The sequence below is a fragment of the Oryzias latipes genome, chromosome 19, assembly GCF_053564925.1.
Source record: "Oryzias latipes strain Hd-rR chromosome 19, Olatipes_Hd-rR_3.1".
NCBI classification, from domain to species: Eukaryota; Metazoa; Chordata; class Actinopteri; order Beloniformes; family Adrianichthyidae; genus Oryzias; species Oryzias latipes.
In genome coordinates this window covers 1,244,575-1,265,642 of record NC_136255.1, presented here as the reverse complement: position 1 = coordinate 1,265,642, position 21,068 = coordinate 1,244,575, and the positions used below count along the sequence as shown (strand labels likewise).

General features: G+C 43.4%; 1 protein-coding gene across 2 annotated transcripts in view; it reads right to left on the bottom strand.

Moving 5' to 3' along the window:
• Positions 1 to 615: 615 nt before the first annotated feature.
• vps8 (VPS8 subunit of CORVET complex) overlaps positions 616 to 21,068 on the bottom strand; it is a 35,454-nt gene continuing 15,001 nt past the window's right edge. The window contains exons 22-45 of one of the 2 annotated variants that reach the window (XR_002872108.2): positions 19,623 to 19,712; positions 19,352 to 19,403; positions 19,182 to 19,224; positions 19,003 to 19,075; positions 18,399 to 18,518; positions 17,556 to 17,627; positions 15,134 to 15,253; positions 13,971 to 14,027; positions 13,508 to 13,590; positions 13,227 to 13,311; positions 13,030 to 13,128; positions 11,456 to 11,545; positions 11,332 to 11,378; positions 11,121 to 11,259; positions 9,653 to 9,742; positions 9,362 to 9,523; positions 9,209 to 9,284; positions 7,316 to 7,398; positions 6,979 to 7,059; positions 5,903 to 6,072; positions 3,298 to 3,512; positions 2,405 to 2,458; positions 2,054 to 2,134; positions 616 to 1,428 (exon numbers count right to left, since the gene is read on the bottom strand). Coding sequence is in view for 1 of the 2 variants with exons in the window: in XM_023949464.2 (XP_023805232.1) it covers positions 1,303 to 1,428; positions 2,054 to 2,134; positions 2,405 to 2,458; positions 3,298 to 3,445; positions 5,903 to 6,072; positions 6,979 to 7,059; positions 7,316 to 7,398; positions 9,209 to 9,284; positions 9,362 to 9,523; positions 9,653 to 9,742; positions 11,121 to 11,259; positions 11,332 to 11,378; positions 11,456 to 11,545; positions 13,030 to 13,128; positions 13,227 to 13,311; positions 13,508 to 13,590; positions 13,971 to 14,027; positions 15,134 to 15,253; positions 17,556 to 17,627; positions 18,399 to 18,518; positions 19,003 to 19,075; positions 19,182 to 19,224; positions 19,352 to 19,403; positions 19,623 to 19,712 (2,241 nt within the window). In the remaining variant the exon portion in view is untranslated. The remainder of the gene's footprint in view (positions 1,429 to 2,053; positions 2,135 to 2,404; positions 2,459 to 3,297; positions 3,513 to 5,902; positions 6,073 to 6,978; positions 7,060 to 7,315; positions 7,399 to 9,208; positions 9,285 to 9,361; positions 9,524 to 9,652; positions 9,743 to 11,120; positions 11,260 to 11,331; positions 11,379 to 11,455; positions 11,546 to 13,029; positions 13,129 to 13,226; positions 13,312 to 13,507; positions 13,591 to 13,970; positions 14,028 to 15,133; positions 15,254 to 17,555; positions 17,628 to 18,398; positions 18,519 to 19,002; positions 19,076 to 19,181; positions 19,225 to 19,351; positions 19,404 to 19,622; positions 19,713 to 21,068) is intronic. The other variant, XM_023949464.2, reaches the window with a different exon arrangement.

The window sequence follows — 21,068 nt, the reverse complement described above, 5'->3', positions numbered from 1 at the left end:
GTGGAAAATAGTAAAGTAGGGAATACAAATTTCAAACGTGTTTGTTTAACATTTTCATTCAGTTCATTTAACCCTTGTTCTATCCTAGGCAGGTTACCATTGGGAGTTGGGTCATCTAGACCCACTAGACAGTGCTCTGAACCTTTTTTCTTCAATGATTTGTGATCTTCACTGGTGTCCATGGATTACATGAAATCTTTCCACCTTTATCCACCTTTGTCATGGTAGGGAGAACATGTCAATGGGGGGGGGGGGGGGGGGGGGGGGTCATCTAAGATAGCACAAGGGCTACAATGTTTATGAAGAAATCTTCTGCAGACTTGAGAATGAGTCCGGTTTGTCAGACTAAAGGAAAATCTTTTAGTCTGTTTCCTTTGAAATTTTCTCACCTGGCTGTGAGCAGGGTGTATCTTTATGGTAGCGTGACGTTGATGTGTTCACACGTATGTGCAGGAGTCTGCAACCTTTAATGCTATTAGAGCCCTGTGGTCCAGTTTGTTACTGACCAAAACCCACCAAGAGCTGCAAAGTCCCACCTTCCCCATTTAGAAAAACACTCTGTGGCTCTTCAGCCATTTGTTTATAGAATGTAGCTTTAAAGTATTTACTGTAAAACAGTTTTAAATGTTTTTAATATATAAAAAAATCTCATCTTGTAACTTTTGACAGCAACAAACCTCATTTCCTTTCAAAATAAAATCCATCCAGAAATGACTAATCAATTAACTTAAACAATATAACAGAAGTACAAACTTAGTTTTCTTCAAAGAACCACAATGGAGGATGAAAGAGGTGCATGAGGCTCCAGAACCTCAGGGTGCAGAACCCGGCATTTGTAAAATCCTTTTACCAGAATAAGGGAATTTCCTGAGAAACTCGGAAGAAATCTACAGAAAACTTTCGTTGACGAGGATTAACGCCTCCAGACATTTAATTCTGATTAGGAACTTGATCCAATAAGGGAGACGGTTGGTTCTGGTTGGTTCTGCTGAGCTTACCTGCTGAATTTCCAGTTTAGTCTAAATGAAGGACAGCAGAGAAGAGCAGCTCATATTTAGTAGCAGTATCAGTAAATTCATCCTTATTGTCCTTCATAATCTAGCAAAAGCCTTTAAAAATCCTGGACTAAGATTAAAACTATTCCGTTTCTTTTTAGTCTTTTGTTAAATAAAACATCTTGTGTTTGTTTTACTGCATGAATCCAGAAGAACTAACATAAAAACCACCAGAATCGACCCGCAGACGTGCAGAGATCCTCCACAGGAACATCCTCTGTGCAGTTTTTAATGGAAACACCGGCTTCTACTCTTCAAACAGAGGCGGGGGGGCCAGCTTGAGGAAGAAAGACTCGCTGCTTTCTTGGCCTGGGGGCTGAAGGACCGTCTTCTCTGTGGCGTCGCCGTGGGAGGGCTCAGCGATGATGGACAGCTGCAGGACAAAGGAGTGCAGAGAAAAGTCTAAAAAAAAGGCCCACAGACGACAGAAAGAAAGACATTAAGACTTTTCTGGTTTACAGTGATCTATGAAAATGCAGCTTTCAGTGTGGGGAGGAGCGAAGATGAAGGAGAAGAAGCCCAGAAGGAGCTCTAATGAACGGAAGCAGCTTTTTTCCTGCCGCATCACACGTCCACATTTAGAGAAACCCATTCAAGTCTTCATCTCCGGCAGGCTGGACTGCTGCTGCCAGAGTTTGCTTTGAACCCAGATCCCTGTCCAATCTGTTGGATCTAGATCTGCAGACAGCTGGTAGAACCTGCAGTCAGAACCAAAGCTGGCTCACAGATGGAGGCAGAGTCCTGATTACTCTGGATGTTCTCCAACATCTCTCAGCTTCCTGTGAAATACGGCTGACTCGTCTTCTTGTCGTGTTTATTTTCTAGCAATATTTTGTTCTAAAGCTGCCAACGTTTTTCCCGCCTCTAATGGTAAATAAATCAAAGGTGTCATGCCCCCCCCCCAGTCAGTCAGACATCATCTGAGACCAGCAGAAGGAGAGAAATCTCCCCAAAACAGTAGGTTTCTTTTGGGCAAGGCCGTTTGGAGCGTGGCGTACCCGGGCCGGTCCTCTGAACAGGCAGCGGGTCAGATCCCAGGACTGCTCCTGCTGTAGGTCCAACGTGGCTGCAGCCAGAACCTGAGCACAACAACAACGTGATGACAACAGCAGCAGCAGAGTAACGCTGCATTTCCTGTGTGATCTGAACAAAAGCTTCCCGTTTATCTGATTACTTTGGGCCTTTTCTCCACCTAAAAAAGAACATTTAGTTTCCAGCAAACTCTAGTCCCAAACTCCATGATCAGAATCCTGAAAAGGATGTAGAGTCACCTGATCTCTCCCACATTTTTGTGATTTTTCTTTTATTGCTGAAAAACTATCAAATTATAATTGGTGGATGAAACCTACCCTCTTCTTGTGAGCTGCTGCTGCTGCGTCATGATGGCCGGATGCAACATGAGTCTGGAGCACAGAGGGAAGACGTGTGACCAACAGCTGCTAAACATCTTTTTTCAGTTTCATCATCTGTGAGGATAAAGGTGGTACATGAGTGGGTCTGTGAGAGACCCCCCCCCCCCCCCCCCCCCCCCCCCCAGCTCACTTACCTGTAAATCCACCTGGTTTGATCTGTGGAGATCTAAACTGTGAGAAATGTTCTGTTGAAATCCACTTTGGTGGGTAACATGGAAGCAGGGCGTGTACTGAAGAGGGAGGGGCTAAACGGCGGTATAGGTTGAGGGCTGCATTACTCAGAGGGTTACTCACATCCATGCCATCTTCAAATGCTTCTTTTACTAAGTCAAAATGGCTTTTATCCCTTGTGCCTTCTTGAGGGGTCCAGATGACCCCACTCCCAACGCTAACATGCCTTGGAGGCATGTTAGCGTTGGGAGTGGGGTCATCTGGACCCCACAAGATGGCACAAGGGCTAAACTGCTTATTAACAGTCCTGACTAATTTAATTAAAAAACAGTTGTTTACGTCCTCCTTCCTGGTCTCCACCCTGATCCAGGTGGTTCACATCAGCAACCAGAATTGTCTAACAACTTCTTAAAGGTTTGGAGTGGAATTGCTTGGTGCATCTGATATTAACAAAGTCTCTCAAACCTGAGAGAAAATGGTTACAATGTTTGAAATGCTGGTTGCACGACTGTTATTCGTGGGGGAAATAAATGAGTGGTTTGGTTTCACACATTTCCTGCCCGTTAGTCGCCTTTTTTAAGCTAAAACGTGACAGAATAACAAAGCCAGTGTGTGTGCGCGCCATGCGTTTGTGGGCGGGATCATAAAAAAGCACCAACCTGAGCCAGGGAGGTGCTGCGGCTGCGGCTGGGCCTCCCTGCAGGGCCCCTCTTCAGCATGTGGCTGGAGGAACACTTGCAGCACCTCCACTGCTCTGAAGCCAAGTCCTTCTGCTGCAGGCATGAGCGGTGATACAGATGTCCACAGCTGCAAAGACACAGGTCTGTGAGGGCTGGGGAGCGAGGGGGGGTCTGAGCGCAGGAGACATTTAGCACTGAAACACAGAAAGACCTTTTTCCTTAGGTGCCTCTAGAGCTTCATGCACAGAAACACTGTTTGCTGACATGTTCTATTGTTGGAAAGTCCTTTGAAATGGAGTCAGGCTTTAAATATCATCCAATGGTTTAACTGCTGTTGTTAGTCGGTTTGGATCCATCAGGAAATTCAATCTAACTCCACAGATGACCTCAGGTTGACCTCAGGACGACTCGCTCCTCTCTGACATCATTCTGGAGCCAGAGTTTAGTTCCAGCCTGTGGACGTCTGGGATTGGGTGCAGACTCATCTAAATACCTCTCTGCAGTGCGATTGGCTGCAGGAATGACAGAGAGGGGATGTTCCCGCCTCCATCAAAACACTCACTCTATCAGTGCAGCCATCAGCGTTGGCCTCCTCCATGTTTTCTCCCAACGTTGACCCAAAAGTCCTTCAATCGTTCCTCAGTGGATTACAGATTACAGAGGAATCTTTTAGCAGTTACTGTGAAAAGCCAGTAAGCATGCTCACTAAATTGGTGAATATAGCCCATAATGCCTTGGATTAGAGCAGGGGTCGGGAACCTATGGCTCGCGAGCCATATATGGCTCTTTTGATGATCACATGTGGCTCGCAGACAAATCTTTAATTATACTTTTTTTTTTTTTCATTAGTCCAGTCCTTCTCGGGCGCGATGCGATGCCAGAGGCGCGCAGTAGTAGCGGTGCTTAGAGAGAGAAATCTGCGCCAGCGCTATAAGTTACTATTATCTATAATTTCACAGAGTTTGTACCAACTGGAAACCTGTGAATTGCCGTGCCTAAAACTGCGCGCTCCCGTCTCTGAGAAAGAGCGCGCAGTTGCGGAGACGGGATGTGTGAGGAAGAAAGCAGAGGGTGGGGGTGAGGGGTTGTGGGGACAGGCAGCAGGTGAATCGTGCAGGGATTGTAATAACATAAAACCCGCTGCCCGTCACTCACTGCAGCGTGTGAGTGTGTGTTTGGTTCCCCGTCTGCATGTGATCAGTCTGTCTCACATCTACAGAACATTCAAACCTAAGATCACGTTTAAAGTCTCAACGCCTGCATGAAGCAGAAACTCACCACGTATCAACCAGACTAGACCATCAGCAAAACTACCACGAGAAATACTCATCATTTATTAGCAACAGCATAACAATGTTATTAAAAAGAATCCACAGACTTATTGTACTTTAAAAATGTTGAAATTAAATCAAATGCACACATTCACTTGTATATTTAGTTTTAAACAAATTGTCGCGGACTGAGTTGGATGGCTGTCGGGCCGCGTTAAAAGTTCTGGAGTTCATTGAACGCGTCAAGCAGAGATCTGATTGGCCCTCAGTTCTGTCGCTCAGCCTGTTGTTAGGTAGTTTGGACCAATGGGGTTCAGCTATGGGCCGAATAAGGGAAATGGGAGGGCTGGAGCGGGAGCAGGTGAATATAAAGTTGGGAGAAGCGCTCTCGTGTCGGCGGGAGAGATTCAGGAGTTGCTGAATTAATTGAACGGCGTTTGTTGCGGTCTGCAGTAATCGGAATAAAGAACTTTAAAAGAGGTTAAGTCTCCGTGCCTCAGTGTGGGGAAAGGACACTACATTATTGTATGGCTCTTTCGAAATTACATTTCAAAATATGTGGCATTTGTGGCTCTCTTGGCCAAAAAGGTTCCTGACCCCTGCCTTAGAGGAATTTTTCAAGTGGAATAAAAAGTATTTCTTTTATTTTTTCATCTCCAGTGGATTCATCAATGGTCTTCGTAAAATGCGTGAATGTATTAGGTTGTCGTTTAAAATGTAACACAAATCAATGTCCATGCTGTCCGGATGGCTTTTAAAAATCCAGGAGTTGTTTTTAGTCGTTAGGGAGGAAATGTAGACAGAGCCAGTGATCCAACATGGAGTCCAGCTGAAATCTGGACTGAATGCAGAATAAAACACTAGTTTCTGCACACATTTAGCATAAACTAGAACTTTGCTAATGTTGAAGGGCAGCTGTAGCTGAATATTGGCGTCATGCCGTCTGCTCTGGATGGTCTGGCAGAGCCGGGGGCCTTCTCCTTCTGCAAACCTTCAATCTAAATGTGTAGAAGATAAACTACAGCAGTCAAGAGCAGAAAAGGTGAAGAAGCTGTGTCCTTAAATTGGATTGGTGTCCCTCCATCCTCTGATAAATGGATTTATCCTTCAGTGTAGAGGTGGTAGTGGGCCTCAGTCCACATCAGTCAAGCATGGCATGCAGAGTGATGAAGTAGACACAAACTGAGCACTCAACAATGCCCATGCTCACACAACGCCACACATCCCTGCAGGTTCCCCACAACACAAACCATAAACAAGACTTTGACTTCCTTCTTCCTCAATGTCTCTAGTGCTAAAATGTCCGGAGGTACCTGAACACAACCACCTCTTCCCTGGAGTCTGGCCTCCTCTTGTAGTGCTGCAGGCAGATGTTGCAGTGCTCTTGAAGTGGGTGGAGTCCCCGTGTGACGGCGGCGCGCAGGTGAGCCAGAGACCAGTGCAGGTCATGGTTGAGCAGGCTGGTGGTCGTTTCAAGTAAAGTCTGAAAGACACGAGGAGGAGGAGGAGGAGGAGGAGGAGGAAGAGGAGGAGGAGGGGGATACAGATCACTAAAACCATGAGCACGTGGATTCTGAACAGCAAAAATGAAGCCAGAGGTTGGTCGGCCATTTTGACCACAGTTTACTGAGTAATAAATATCCAAAAGTCGGAAAATAGGTTTGAAAAAGTAAAAAATACGAGTTTAGTTGAGCCTCTTAAAGGTCCATCCACCTGTCAATCAAAAGAAACCTCCCATAGTTGAATGTTTAGAGTTGTGTTACGGCTCTATGTTTACTAAGCCTGCAGTGGTCCTTTGAGGAAGTGCATCATGTGGTTCTTGGAGTTCAGCTTTAAAGTTGGGAAGAGGAGGTACAGGGCTGGAGGTGGTGAGGCCGTGAGTCCAGGAAAGGGTGTAAAAAGATGGACTGGACTGTAGATCTCAGTGGAACTGATGCTTCCAGACAGGTGTTGACAGGTGCAGGTATTTAAACCTTTCAATTTTAGGACATTTGTTTGATTTCTTTGTCTGTCAGAGACAGACTTCTCTAAAAACATCTCCACGGAGCTGCAAGGTCAAATCCAAACCTCATTGCCACAGGAGCATCAACACGTCGTGTTCCATTAGCAGCACTGTGCTGTGTGTCTCTCATCACTACTGGTCTCCTCTGAACGCCGAGCCGTCTTCATCTTTGATCAAACATGTCGTACTTTGAAGGTTCTAGCTTCTATCCGTTCCCTCCTTTTCTAAACCTGCTTTATCGGGGTTGCTGGAGCCTATCCCAGTTGATAGGTGTCCTGGCGTCTACTTCCTTTTACAGTCACTAACCTGTCACTGATCTAAGCTCTTGCATCAGATAAACGTTCATCAACAACAGTCCTTTTAGTTGCTGATAACAGGCGTCTTCACCTGCTCGTAGTTGAAGGTGTCCAGCATTCCCAGAATGAGTCCCTGGATCTCAGACAGTTTTCCTCTGCCATACACCGGATCCTGATGGACACACAGACGACCCAGAGGGTCAGGAAGGACTTTGTGAGCAAAACTCTTTTTCTGAAAGATCCACAGATAAACATTTTAGCCCCGCCCCCTCATCACATGACACAGCAGATTATTGTCCAGTGCTGCTCCCTTTAAACGGCTCAGAAGCTGAGAAATTGACAGAATTCCTACAAGTGATCAGATATTTGGACACGTTTCATGTATTGGTGTGAAGGTGTAAGGTCTCCGCTGCAGACGGCGTTCTCACCTGCAGGATCTGCTGGATGATGGCCGGCAGAGAAATGAAGCTGCTCATGTGGTTCAGGACCTTCAGTGTCATCTCCTTCAGACCTGGAAGAGTCAAGTGGTGCAGTGAACTTCCAGAGTTCAGAGTCTCAGCCCAGCAACGGCTCGGAAACATTCTCCCCCAAGCTCCTTTCATTCTTTGCCTCATTGTTCACAGCGGGCATGTGACACGTGTTGAAGCCCATGGTACTCACACTGAGCTAGCAGGGAGGGGCTTCTAGTGAACGTCTGCTGTCGACAGGTGGAAGAGTCAAAGCGGTGCAAATCTGGTGAATCTCCGTATATATAATAATTATTTCTCCTTCAGTCTCTTTTCAAACGGTTGGCGTTTCCATGAATTAAAAACAACGCTATCCATACGTCACGACCAAATCCGAGTCCCCGACTGGTCAAAGTCTGCATCACTTTCTCATCGGAAGCGAGTTCCTGAGGGCGGTGTGAACGTAGCTTTAGAGTTTCTCAGGATAAAGAAACTTCCTCTCAGGAAGACATGAACTCTGCATCAGAGATGTCCAAACCCGGTCCTGGAGATCAAGCGTTTACCGCCGTTTTCTAGCCGTTCTTGACCTTCTTGCTGGAAGTTTCTGGTTTTTGCTGAAGGAATGTTTGAAGAAACTGCTCCCAACTCCAAGTTAAATGCATTAAGAGCTGTTCTTGAGTTCCTATTCTGAGCTCTTTTGTAAGCTGTGAGTAAGGATGAAAGCAAGATGGCGACTAAAGTCAACGTTTTATTGTTTCAGTTCAGAACCATCAAGCGGAGCTACTCAGATGGAAGATTTGATTGACAGTTTGGTATAACGAGGAGTTCAGTTTCCCCTCGCTAGATCGCAGTTCACTGTTCGCCATTTTGCATGCTTTATTTTTTACAGAGCAATGTGTTCTGCATCCTCTATGGCTGTAGACCAAACTATGGCCGGGGGCCACATGCTAAACTACTGAGTCTGGCCCGCCAAACTGGAAAAAATTAGATTATAATCCTCATTATTCTTTTATTTTCCCTGTAATTCTGGAGTCTACCCATAGATGGTGCACTACAAATAAACGGACCATTAGCTGCATAAGGTTATTGTGCATCCATGTTGGATTGTGATGGAGAATGGGTTGTCTTTCCTTTTTCCGATCATTCAAACACCACTTGAACGCAGCATTTGCGTTTTACACGAGGTGCATCAAAAAGTGCAAATGGCTCTAAAAAGAGAACAAAAGCCACACTTATTAAATAAAAAATAAAAATGTTCTGTTTTAATATCTAGATGTTAATTTAAATCCAGATTCCATGTTATTTCCTTCTGCAGTCAGAACTACAACACTCCACGCATCTGCTCCTGGTTCGGCCCTGCTGTAGACTTTTAGACCCTTTGTGGGCCACGAGTCAAACGGTTCCCTGATGTAGACCAGCAGGTCTCGCTTTTCATTCCATGATCCTGGACTCATTCTGTGAAAGTTGAAACGTTGAGAGTTTAAACAAAAATATGAAAATGTTTACGTCTGTCTGAGAAATGTGTGAAGTGAGGAATTCTACAGTTTTAAACATCTGCAGTTCTACTCTGCAGATTTGACCTATTGCAGGTTATTTTTAGAACACTGTATCCTCATCCCAGCTTCTGTACGGCCCTTAAGGTCGTCATCATGTCACTGAAAGGGCTGCACTAGAGGCAGAAGAATGAAGGAAGCTGCTTTGGCTGGTCTACAGCCAGATCCACCAGATCTTCTGTTTGTGGAACATTCTCATTCTGCCCAAACTTTTCATACTAGAACTTCAAGGAAACTGATTACATTTTGTTTTTAATTGGAGATAAAATATTCCTGTTATGGAAAAGGAACCCTTCAGAACAATGTTTGAGTCCTTTGTTACCCTCAAAGGAGGTCGTGGACCTCTTCACTTCCTTCTGAGAAGCCATCAAAGCATCCAGAATCGGAAACCACAGAGTCTGAGAGAAAACAAAGCAACAGATTGACGAAGAACAGAGACAAATGTCCGTCACAGACGTGTGTAGACTCAAACTACCTTCCTCTGCTCCTGGTCCAGGCTGGGACAGTTCCGATGACTAAAGGCGATGATGACGTCCAGGCTCTCCTGGACCCCCCTCAGAGCCTCACGATGCTCTGGACCGTCGTTCACCTCTGTGAGACTCTCAGAGGCAAAGTGCTGCAACCTGTCCTTCAGCATCTGCAGACAGCGGAAACAAAGACAGCAACAGTCTCAAACAGAGGGAACTTCAGCAGCGGTGAAGAACAGTCCTTTCATCAGCCTCAAGCTTGAGGCTTTCAGGTGTTTTTCTCCGTTCAGGTGCTTTACCTGCAGCAGGCCAGCAAACGCTCCATGGACGTCGCCTTTCTTCTCCAGCAGGTACGCTCGGGCTTCAAGGCAGCCGTGCTTCTCCGTTATCTGGAGACGACAGCAGTGATGAACGCTCAGAGGATCCAAGGACTTCAGAAAGCCCCAGTCACTTAGCCACTGACCCCTGTATCTATCCTGTCTTCTGTAAACGTTTGAGCTCTGCACAGCAAAAGTAAACGCTTTTGGCCAGAGTATTATTTTATGTCTAAAGTGTGAAAAGAACATAAAAAAGACAAAACAAAGTCAATGCCATTTAGGGAGTGCAGGCGTGTCCAGCAGTTCTCTTTAGGGACGTCCTAAACATGGAGCGTACCATTGCCGTGTGAGGGCTACGTGTATCGTGAAGTATTCATGAGGCTAATGAAAGTTTAACCCTTGTGCTATCCTATGGGGTCCAGATGACCCCCCCTTCCATTGAGGTGTTCTCCCTACCATGACAAAGGTGGATAAAGGTGGAAAGATTTCATGTAATCCATGGACACCAGTGAAGATCACAAATCATTGAAGAAAAAAGGTTCAGAGCTCTGTCTAGTGGGTCTAGATGACCCAACAAGATAGCACAAAGGTTTTAATGCACTTATGATGTACGGTTGATGCTGTCGCACGGTGTCCTTACACCACCACAGTCATTTATAGGTGCGAGCACTGGACCCTCATACCTGCAGCATTCATGCTGCAGGTATGAGGTGTGCAGGTGATACGTCGGTGCCTGAAAGACACCCGTAGGACGTCCACACAAACTACACTCCAAATGGACTCATTTATAACAGCCAGGCTGCACTCAAGCACCGCACACTTAAGCCTTGAACTGCAGTAACGGGCTTCTTGCGCACGATTTAGGTTGGAAAAAGAAAAAAAAAAACATCCATACGACTCACCGACATCTCACCTACTTCACCCTCATCTAGCCTTACGGATTCCCTTAAGCGTTTGCTATGACCTGTCGCCAACAGCATGCCAATAAAAAAACGATCTTAAAATTTCATGCTCGCCTCGTACCGATTTGCCAATTTTTCGTCAGCAGACAACCTGTCTCTAACCGTAACTGCAATTATTACGAAAGCACAAGTTAAAAATGTATTGTAGCATTTTTCTACATCAAACATACAGATTTTAATTCCAGTTTTATGCTTTATGCAAAGAAGCTGACTACTACTTTACAGCCGGGAGAGTTAAAGCTAAGATCCAAACATAAAGCCAGCATGGATTCCCCCACAAGTTTATAACCAAACTCAACTCTCATCTGTTTGAACCCCATGGTTTCCATGGTTTCCCTTCAAAAAAGAAAAGCACAAATACTGTCTAAAATGTGTATTTCACAGTGGATCATGGGAGCTGTTGTTCTGAAAAGAGTATTAGTTAACCCGGTGAAAAAAAGAGGATCAAACAGTGAGAGAAGTCTTCTTTGACTCTTTGGAACACAAACCAATATGGCTTCCTCCAGTCTGTAGTGCTGCGATGTGTGGAGGAAGGTCAGCAGCTGCTGGGGGTCAAACTGGCACATCAAACCCAGCAGGAGTTCATGGAGGTCCTGATCAGGACACAAAGTGGGCCCAGGCCCCTCCCTGAAGCACAACAGGAAATGATGAGACGAAGAGGCCAGGAAGCTTAGAGGAAGCGAAGCTGGAGAAGCTCACCGTGGCTCCAGCAGACATCGGAGGAAGCTGAAGAGCAGCGGCGGATCCTGGAGACAGACAGAAGCCACGAGCGTGTTTGTCAACGTAAAAACGCTTTCTTTACTCCAGTCACATTTGGACTCACCTGAAGCTCTGAGATAATGGCGTTCACACAGTCAGAGAAGTGACACGACACCAGGTCAGCTGACTTTGTCGGGTCCAGGATCACCAGCTCCTGCAAACAAGAGGTGATGCAACATTTACAGATTCACTGCTCTTCCATGATCAAACTTCACTCGTCTTGTTTTTGGACATTTCGGGGACTTTTTTAAAATTTTGGGCTGCTTTTCTGCGTCAAAACGGTTTGTAAATCAACAATCAAGCTGGTGTCTGCAGGAAACGCCGCCATGTTGGAGCCAGACGTCGTCAGAAAGCTAGAAAACGAATGCAAACAAACTGAATGCATGTAAAGGAAATCCTTACAGGAAAGTGTCGGTGAAAGTTCTCTCTTTTAAAGGAAAACTATGAAACGTTGTCTACAACTCCAAGATTCCAGCACACTAAAGCTACAGACGCACATGCGTGTTGAAGAACCTGTGTTTAGCGTGTTCAGATCAGCAACAGTTCTGAAACGCCTCTTTCATCTGCATCACCTCTGAATTATTGTTCAAACCGGACAGGTGAGGCCTGTTAAGGAAAAGCCGGTTCTTGAACACGCATTTATCTTCATGTAGTTCACATGAATAAGAAAAGAGGGGCTTCTTCTTCTCCTCCTCCTCTTTACCTGCGTGTCCGCCTCCTACTGTCGGAAGAGTCTCGGTGTGAAATGTCAAAGCGGTGCAAATCTGCTGAATCTTCAGACTGCGTGTCATAGAATTTCATCCAGGCACCAACTGCAATTAGGAATTTCTTCTTCATGATTCATTTTCTTTTCTTTTTCCCTCCAGCAGCTGAGGAAACAGATCAGAGCTGAAGGCCTCTTGTGTTGGACAGAGTTTTCTGTTCCATCTTCTGACACACAAGGTGCATATTTTTATAAACGCCTTTTGTGTTTTATTTCATTTATGTATTATTATTTTAGTATTTTAATGAAAATGATGGATTTTCATGTTTTTGGGACAAACACTTCCTGATCCATTTTCAAATGGTTGCTACCTCTGGTGGTCCCTCACTGGTTCAAGTTGAACCTAGTTTAACTTTCAAGGCGCCTTCAATGGCCGCGCATTTTGTAAGAAGATCCCCAAAACGCTCTGAAAATAGGAACTCTATAGAACTGTGGTCAGATTAGATTTAAGGACTATGAATCTGTTCTAGTTGTTCCATTTCTATTGAGCTCGTTGCTGAGTCTTCATGTACGATCTTGGTGACAGCTAAACTTTGAGGATGGAAAACTGTGGAGTGTGATGTTTAAGTTTTGTTTCCTGCTGAAGTTAACCAGGAAGTTGACAGAAAACCTTTGAGCGTGACGTTGTTTAACGTGATGGAAACCATTTCTTTCTCTCTAAATCTTTGTGTTTTGTTGATTCTGAACTGTTCAAATACAGTTTATATTTATTCCTACAAATATATATGAACGACATAAACATAAGCAATAATAAGAACTGTGGTTTGATCTGTGAATGGGTGTGAATAAGGATCTGCAGCTTGATCCGGGTTGGATCGTAAAGCCAGAACCCTCTAGGCAGGTGAGGAGACTCTGGGCTCCTCCCCCCTCCTCACCTGGACGTGCTGCAGCACTTTGCTCCGGACCGTCTGCTTCTCCTCACAGCTGTAGCCGGGCATGGACAGCAGATTGTGGATGTAGCTGAAGATCTCACACTGAAGAGCACAGAGAAACCCATTAAGAGGTGCCCCCCCCCTCAGCTCGTCAACCCTAACTCCAGAGGACCCAAAGGGTCTGCAGGTCAGCGGTTTACCTGCCGGACCGGGTCCTTCAGGTAGCAGTCGATGATCCTGTCGTACAGATGCTTCTTCTCAAAAAGGAATTCACAGATTTGGTAGCTGAAGACACAAAGACAGAGCTGAGATGAGGACACGTCAACTTTCTAGTCACATATCAGGGAATTCTCTATTCAGGTTCCAGGACTTGAAAGCTCAGGTCCTGTAGATCCCGATTCCCAGCAGTACTTTGGAGTCGGGTGGAAGAAGCCCAAAACAGCGAGAATGGAGACGGCTCTGGTCTCCCTCCTGCACTTACAACTGCGCCTTTTCTGCCAGAACCAGGAGCCGATCTTCATTGAACTGGACCACGCCCTCCACCTGCAGCAGGTCCAGCAGAACCTGCAGATCCCAGCAGACGATGATCAGGACGAAAACTCAACACCCGTTGTGCACTTCATTCATAAAGGACGTGAGAAGAAATAAATCGGGAAGAGAACAACCTGGAGGCTGCAGACAAACCCCCCCCAGTTCTACAGATGACTGCTGCAGAGCCTTCCCCCCACAAAAGAACTCAGTTCCACGATTACTGTTGGCTCAAAGCATGACTCTGGAGAACCGCGGTAACATTCATTAGAGGGAAAACGGCATCAAACCGTGCTGGGGCTTTGGAGGAAAACCAAACGGGGTGGAGCTCAAACTCTGCCCCTTTGTGCCTCTGTGACTCGCTGCACCTCCTCTCTGAACCGACAAAAACGGCCAAAAGCTGCCCAGAAACCAACCTGCTGCCGTTCAGCCTGACGACACTCATTCTCTGGACAACACAGGAACTCCAGAACCTGCAGACATGAACAGAACCCGGGTCAGAGCCCTGCAGAACGCCCTCTTTACATACTTAAAAACTAATGTTTCTCTTGGTTTATTTTGAAACCTCTTTTAGGAATCTTAGTACAACACTGCCTGAGACTTTGGCTGCAGTAACCCTTGTGCTGTCTTGTGGGGTCCAGGTGACCCACCCTTCCATTGGAGTGTTATCCCTACCAATGGAAGGGAAAATTAAACTGAACATGGGCAGGTAAACAGTTTTAAATGTGAGACAGCAAATACAAACGCAATGTCAATCATAACCTTGACTCTTTTTTTTTTTAACTTGTCCTGTCCAACAGCTAGGCAGGCAGATGAGAGCTGAGGGCCTCTTGTGTTGGACATATTTTATTTTAACAAGAGGGGTTATTAATCTTCAGACAAACCAAAGGTATGACTGAATAAACCCCTTTGTAATTGAGGCCAAACTTTATTAATTTTAATTATATTTGAAAATCTTTGGTGTTGGACCGGACGGAAAAGGAAAGAGGGGAAGAAGAGAGAGGGACGTTAAAGAGAGGGGGGGGTAGGGGGTGATAATAGGAGGGGAAGGGGGGTAAGACCATGAAGCAGCATAGAGCAGACAGGTTTACTGGTTGTTTATCATTACGGTACGGCTCAAATGTAGTACAAAAAGGGCGGGGCCTGTCCACACACACACTGAAATGTTATCAACACACCTGCTAGATGCAAAAATGTCCACATGTCGACATGTACACAAAACAGATAGTGTTCACACACGCATACTTATGCCTTAAAACCAACTAGTGTGAAATATTTCATTCATTCAATCATGCAAACTATAAGTGCAAAGGTGAGCTAACACCTGTGCTCAGGTGAGTGTTTATGTTCTTCTAAAATGGATGGTGGCATGTGAAAAGAAGGAAGGAGAGTCCTTGACCCTTGACTGTTAAAGATTTGGTGTTTTGGGTTTGGTGATGAAACTGTCATGAAATGAGGGGAATACGTTTCCATGAAATAACCCAAATTAAGGCTAAAGTCCACCCTGGATTAAACGTGGAATTGCCCTGAAGAGCAAATATCCCTCTTGAACGCACAGATGGGATCTCGGCCGCCGTACCTGATCAAAGAGCTTCCTGTTGACGAAGAGTGTGTTGTCCGGCTTGACCAGCTGACGCGCCAAAAAGGTGAAGAGCCCGCCCACTTGGGACGGAGTGAAGTCTTGGTTGTCCACCATCACCTTGAAGATCAAAAGGACTAAACGTGTAAATAATGTCATGTGATCTTAACACAGACTTCTGAATTCTTTAGAAAACGCCAGTTAAGGTTGAAGTGACTAATTAGTTTCAAACAAGGACTGTGTTATTGTGCATCTTATTGAGCATATGAGTGTTGATTTTACTGATGATTGGTTGTCTCTACTCCATCAGCAAATGAAGTTCCTACCGGAAAAATGATTTGATTTGATTGATCCTGAAGCCCATCTATGCCCATAGAAAGAGGATCACTGCAGTGGAATGACAGACGTCTGGTTGACTGATGGCTGTCTGTCAGGATTTCTAGCTCTGACATTACGTTGGTTTGTGAAGTTCAATATTTGCCTTGAACGGCATCACTTGTTTCACTTTGTAATTGATTTATTGATTTATTTCAAGCATTGTAGTCAAAGCAATAATAAAAAAAAAAAAAAATTTACACATTTATCAAACTCATTACAGAAATGATGAAATGCATAGATTAAGAAGACAGAAAACAAAACAAAAATGTCACTTAAATCACATTTGCTTAATTAAATACAGTGATCAGTAACTGAAGTATAAGTAGAGTTTGATTTATTGCTTGAAAAGGAGTGGGAAGAAGCAAGCTTATGTAATCCCACCCTTACTGAGTTCATTCATTTGATAGTTTTACAGTGTTTTAAATCCGGTTCTGATCAGATAGATTCTCTTCAAGTAACAAAATCCACTGCCTAGAAATGATTGAACTTCAGAAAACATTCATTCATGATTTCAGTAAACAGTAACGATACCGATATGTAATAATAATTGATTATCATTAGAACACATGATAAGAATAAACCAGAAATTATTGCTACACATTGCAGATCAAGTAAATAAAATCAATAGCTTATTGATTGTAATTTAAACATTTCAGTAATCATTATTGCACATTACAATGTAACACTCATTGGTTGTAATTAAAAGAGCTTTGATTATTTCACCACAATCAAGTTCACACATGGATTTGGAATTATTCCAACACCTGTTGATCCTTAAATCTTCTTATCTTCATATCCTGAAATAAGAGTTTCTTTATACATTTTCTTGAATATTTGAATATTTGAACATTGTTTGAGCTCATTACTTAAACTGTTCCAAAGTTTAGTGCCACACCGACACACAGAAACCTTTCTTTGTGGTTCTGATCAATTTGATCTTGAAGTTCCTACATCCCCTCAGTCTGTAGCCTCCTTCATTTTCTAAGAACTGTTTTTGGATGTTGGATGGTAACAATTTCCAGCTGGCTCTGTACAAAAGTTGCGCAGTGTAAAAATCAACAAGGTCATACAGTTTTAAAAGTCTTGATTGATAAAATAGATTGTTCGTATGATCAAGATATCCGGCTTTATGTACAATTCTGACGGCTCGTTTTTGAAGTAGGAAGAGAGGATGTAGTGAGCTCTTGTAATTATTCCCCCAAAGTTCTATACAGTAGGTGAAATATGGTAATATTAAAGAACAGTACAATAAATATCTACTGTTTTATCCTAATATATGTTTAGATTTATTTACGATTGAAATACTTTTTGAGACTTTAGTTTGTATGTGTCTGATGTGTGGCTTCCAACTTAGTTTGTCATCGATAAAAACCCCTAAGAATTTGATTTCTGTAACACTTTCAATTAAGACATTATTTATTACAATTGAGAGCTCTTTATTTGTGTTGTAGTTTCCAAAAAACATCACTTTGGTTTTATTTAGGTTCAAAGACAATTTGTTGTAATCCATCCATAGTTTTATATTATTTAACTCTGTGTTCACCACCTTTATAAGTTCCCTTTGATTGTCTGTAGAATAGAATATATTTGTGTCATCAGCAAATAATATGAGTTTCATAAGCTTTGAAACATTGAATATATCATTTATGTAAATATTGAATAGCAGCGGGCCCAGAATTGATCCTTGTGGGACACCACAACTAATCTCTTTGGTTTCTGATGTAATCTCTTCATAACTGAAAAAATGTGCTTTTCCCATCTGTGTTTGCATCTTTCCTGCGTGTTGATCTTGAAGGCATCAACTTTTTAGTCTCCAAAGCATCAATTGTTGACCACAGATTGAATTTGATCTTTTATACCCCAAAGGTTTCTGCAGAACTTGTTTTGTAGCTGATTTTTTCCCCTCTTGACTATCTTTAAACACCCAGATGAAAAAAACGGTTCATTTATGCTGATATTGATACCAATAAAGTATGAATGGTGTTTATTGAAATAACCGAGGGCGATAAATGACTCCTTGAAAAGCTTTGATCATTCACTATACCTGCAGTAAGATGTCTACTATCCTCTGCTGGTACTCCAGAGCCTGTTTGTCATTCTTGAAGTCTTCAAATGTCTGCAGTGAAGAAAAAGAAAACAAAACAACGAAACAGAAGAGCCTTTCAGATTTAAATAAAAAAGGGAAAAAATACAAAATCTGCAATGTTTGGGGGTCTCTGAATGTTTAACACCTCATCATATGGTGGTGGTGGTGTGTGAAATAGGACACATGTGGATCCAGAAATGTCTTAAATGTTCCATCAAGAGCCGTAAGACTTTAGATCAGAGCTCTGCAACCTTTGTCTAAAGAGCCATTTTTTAAAAGCTTTCCTCTTTTTTACTTTACCCCTTATAAGAACAGAAGTGCATTTGTAGGCGTATTTTGAAATAAATTAACTGTAAACTGTAGGCCTATTTAAGTCCTTCCTATATCTGTGTTCAAGTAAAAAACAAAAACGTTTTCGTGGCCAAAGGGAGCCGCCACAGTGAGAGTGAAGAGCTGCAGGTTGGCGACCCCTGATCTAGATTTAGGACTTGTGAACCAAAATCACTTGTTTTGCATTTATTTTGGCTCCAGACGATATCTGTTGGGCCTAAAAATAAAAGCCTTCTGTGCGATAAATGTACATTAATGATTCAGAAACACAAACTGCCCAATGCTGTGTCTCCACAGGCTGCTCAGAAGTAGTTAAATGACAGTTTATGTCGAGTAACGAAACGTTTTAACTGCTAAACTTGACTTGGACTTGCAAAGAGAGACTTGTGAGCATTTCTGTCACTCAGTTAGTTAGGTGTGTGAGGATCTTTGTGTTGTTCTACGCACAACGAAACATCACAACAAACCCACCATGGAAAGTACGTTGAGAAATTCCCGAGTGTCAAAGTGGAGGAGCGTCCGGATAAAAGGGAAAACGTCCTCCTCCTCCGACGAGTCATTAGAATGAAGGCGGATCAGAAAATCAAACACCTGAAACCCAAAAAAAGAAGAAAAGCCTGGATAGTAAAGGAAGATCTGAGCTTTAGCTGCAGAAAAAATCTCCCTCAGCTGCAATTCTGCTGTTTAGTTTCATGTCTAGAATTTAACACTTTTAAACCCCATGAGTTTTATTTAACCCAAAAAGTTTTTAACTAAATGAGCTCATTTCAAATAAAATTCTAGCAAACGGTCTCTGAATCTTTGAGACGAGACCAATAAATGGCTAAAATAAAAAAACCTGAAAGGATTTCAGTGGAAAAGCCATAAACAAATCCTGAAGTTTCAGCAAATAACACGGACAGAGACTCTCCAGAGTCTGAACAAACATGACGCTATATTTTAGGAATATTTTTCTATCATATCAAACTGCAGTCTTTGGAAATGACCATCGTCTTTGTGGCCTCCGACCTGTGACATCAGCACCACCTGACGGTTGACAACATCCTGTTTCAGAGTCATCAAAGCTTCCACACACCTGGTTTTTGACCTGAACCACGAGGTCAGCAGGAATGTCTCCAAGTGGATATGCTCTTCCTGCAAGACAGCAGCTACACACACACACACACACACACACACACACACCCTTTAATGCCTCAGCAGACAAACATAACTGCATTTAAAACCGATAATCCTGACAGAAGTAATGAAACTCACCTGATGTAGACGAGCAGCTTGTTCCCCATCACCACGTCTTCATCTGAAGGAAAGGAAAAGATGGAGAATTGTCAATAAATATTTAAAAAATAACGGATAAAAATCCATGTAAACGCAGTGTGTGTGGGTGTGTGTGTGTGTGTGTGGGGGGGGGGGGGGTCCAGCTTCACCTGTCAGGCTCCTCCCTCCCTTCACTGCAGGACCAATAGCTGTAAAAAGTTTCTAAAAAGCAGAAAAAGCAGATGAGACTTCACTTCTTCTCATGACCACTAGGGGGCAACACAGTCAAGCCCCTCTCCATTCACTCTAGATAAAGTCTGCAGATGGGTAAAAAATAAAAAAACGTTCTTTTTCTTTTTTGATGTTAAGATGTTGTCATGACGACCGCACTGGGGTTAATCTTTTGGGAACACCTGAGCTCCAGGTGGATGTGAGGCTCACCTCCATTGGAGTGATGAAGTCGTTCATTCCACGGTTGTAGATGTAGATCACGGCATCGTAGAGACGGTTCGTCCAGCAGACTTGGACCACCTTCACAAAGACACACAGGATCTTTGGTTAGACATCCACACACTCCTCCTCCTCCTCCTCCCCAGGGCTCCAGGTCTGATCCTCAGCCTCTTCACCTGACAGAAGCTGCTTTAAGACTTCCCAGAGGAACATCAGGACTCACCATCAAGATGCAGCTTTATCATCCTTTCAGAGGGGAGGAACTGGTAAATGCAAGTCAGCAAAAGCCGCCTCATTATTTAAAGCTGCAACGGCCTCCACCACCGACAAATGGAAGAACCAGACAAGTTCAGACCCATGGAGGTCAAAGTTTATATGTGCAGATTTATACAAAAATGAAGAACTGAATCCTAATCTAGGAGCAGAAAGACGTTTGTTCTGTCACGTCGAGCTGAGAGGGCAAAACTAGATCTTTGATTGCCACAGCTGGTTCCAGATGCATCAACAAAGACAAACCGTTGGTCAAAAACATGAGAACTCAGACGTCCAAAGTGAGTTCTGCTTCTGCTTGGGCAGAAGAATTCCTCGTGTGAAAGAACAACGTTCTTGCAGAGCATCATCCTTCCTGATTGTTGTATAGATTTTATTACTAAACACAGATTTTAAAATAATTGGTTTAGTGTCATCCTGTGTTTCTATTGGTCGTTACCGCTGGTTATGTTCTTCTGAGTAGTTTCTTCTTCTTCTCAAAATCTGTTTTATTTCTTTAATACCATCAACCTGCCAGGAGACTGCAGATGGAAATTACCCCATGGCTAAAATTTGGATATTTATATCTGATTTTAAATATTCATTAATATTCAATGTTTCTTCCTTAAACATTTTATTCATGGCCCATAATATCTTCAGTCACTCTTAGACATCAGTCATCCTATGTTCATTAAAACTGAGTTGAAATAGAACTTTAAACGGATTTCAAATTATTTGCTTTTCAACAGGAAAAACTTTAATCATCTCACTCCAACTCTGCTTTTCAAACCTTTTTGTAGATTTCTTTAAAAAAGGCAGTTGAATGAATATTGAATAAAGATTTTGTTTAAAGGGATGACTGATTCTTTTTGCCCAATAATTCATGGCATTATTTAGAAGCGCCTACATCACGTAAAATCAACTTTTATAATAATGATTATTTCTCACATTCACGCATTTCTGAGTAAACCCTGCGATCCAGCCCCTCCCAGTCCACAAAAACGAGCGGTTCCTCACATTGTGACATCACAAAGTGAAGAACCGCCCCTTCCAGGACGAGTCTCCGCTGCAATATTGACTACATTATAATATTGGCTATGTCTGACTTCCCACCCTAACCCTACATAGTGCACTATATGGAGCATTCTCCATGTTCTAGTGCTGTCCGAATCTACAATTCCAAAATCC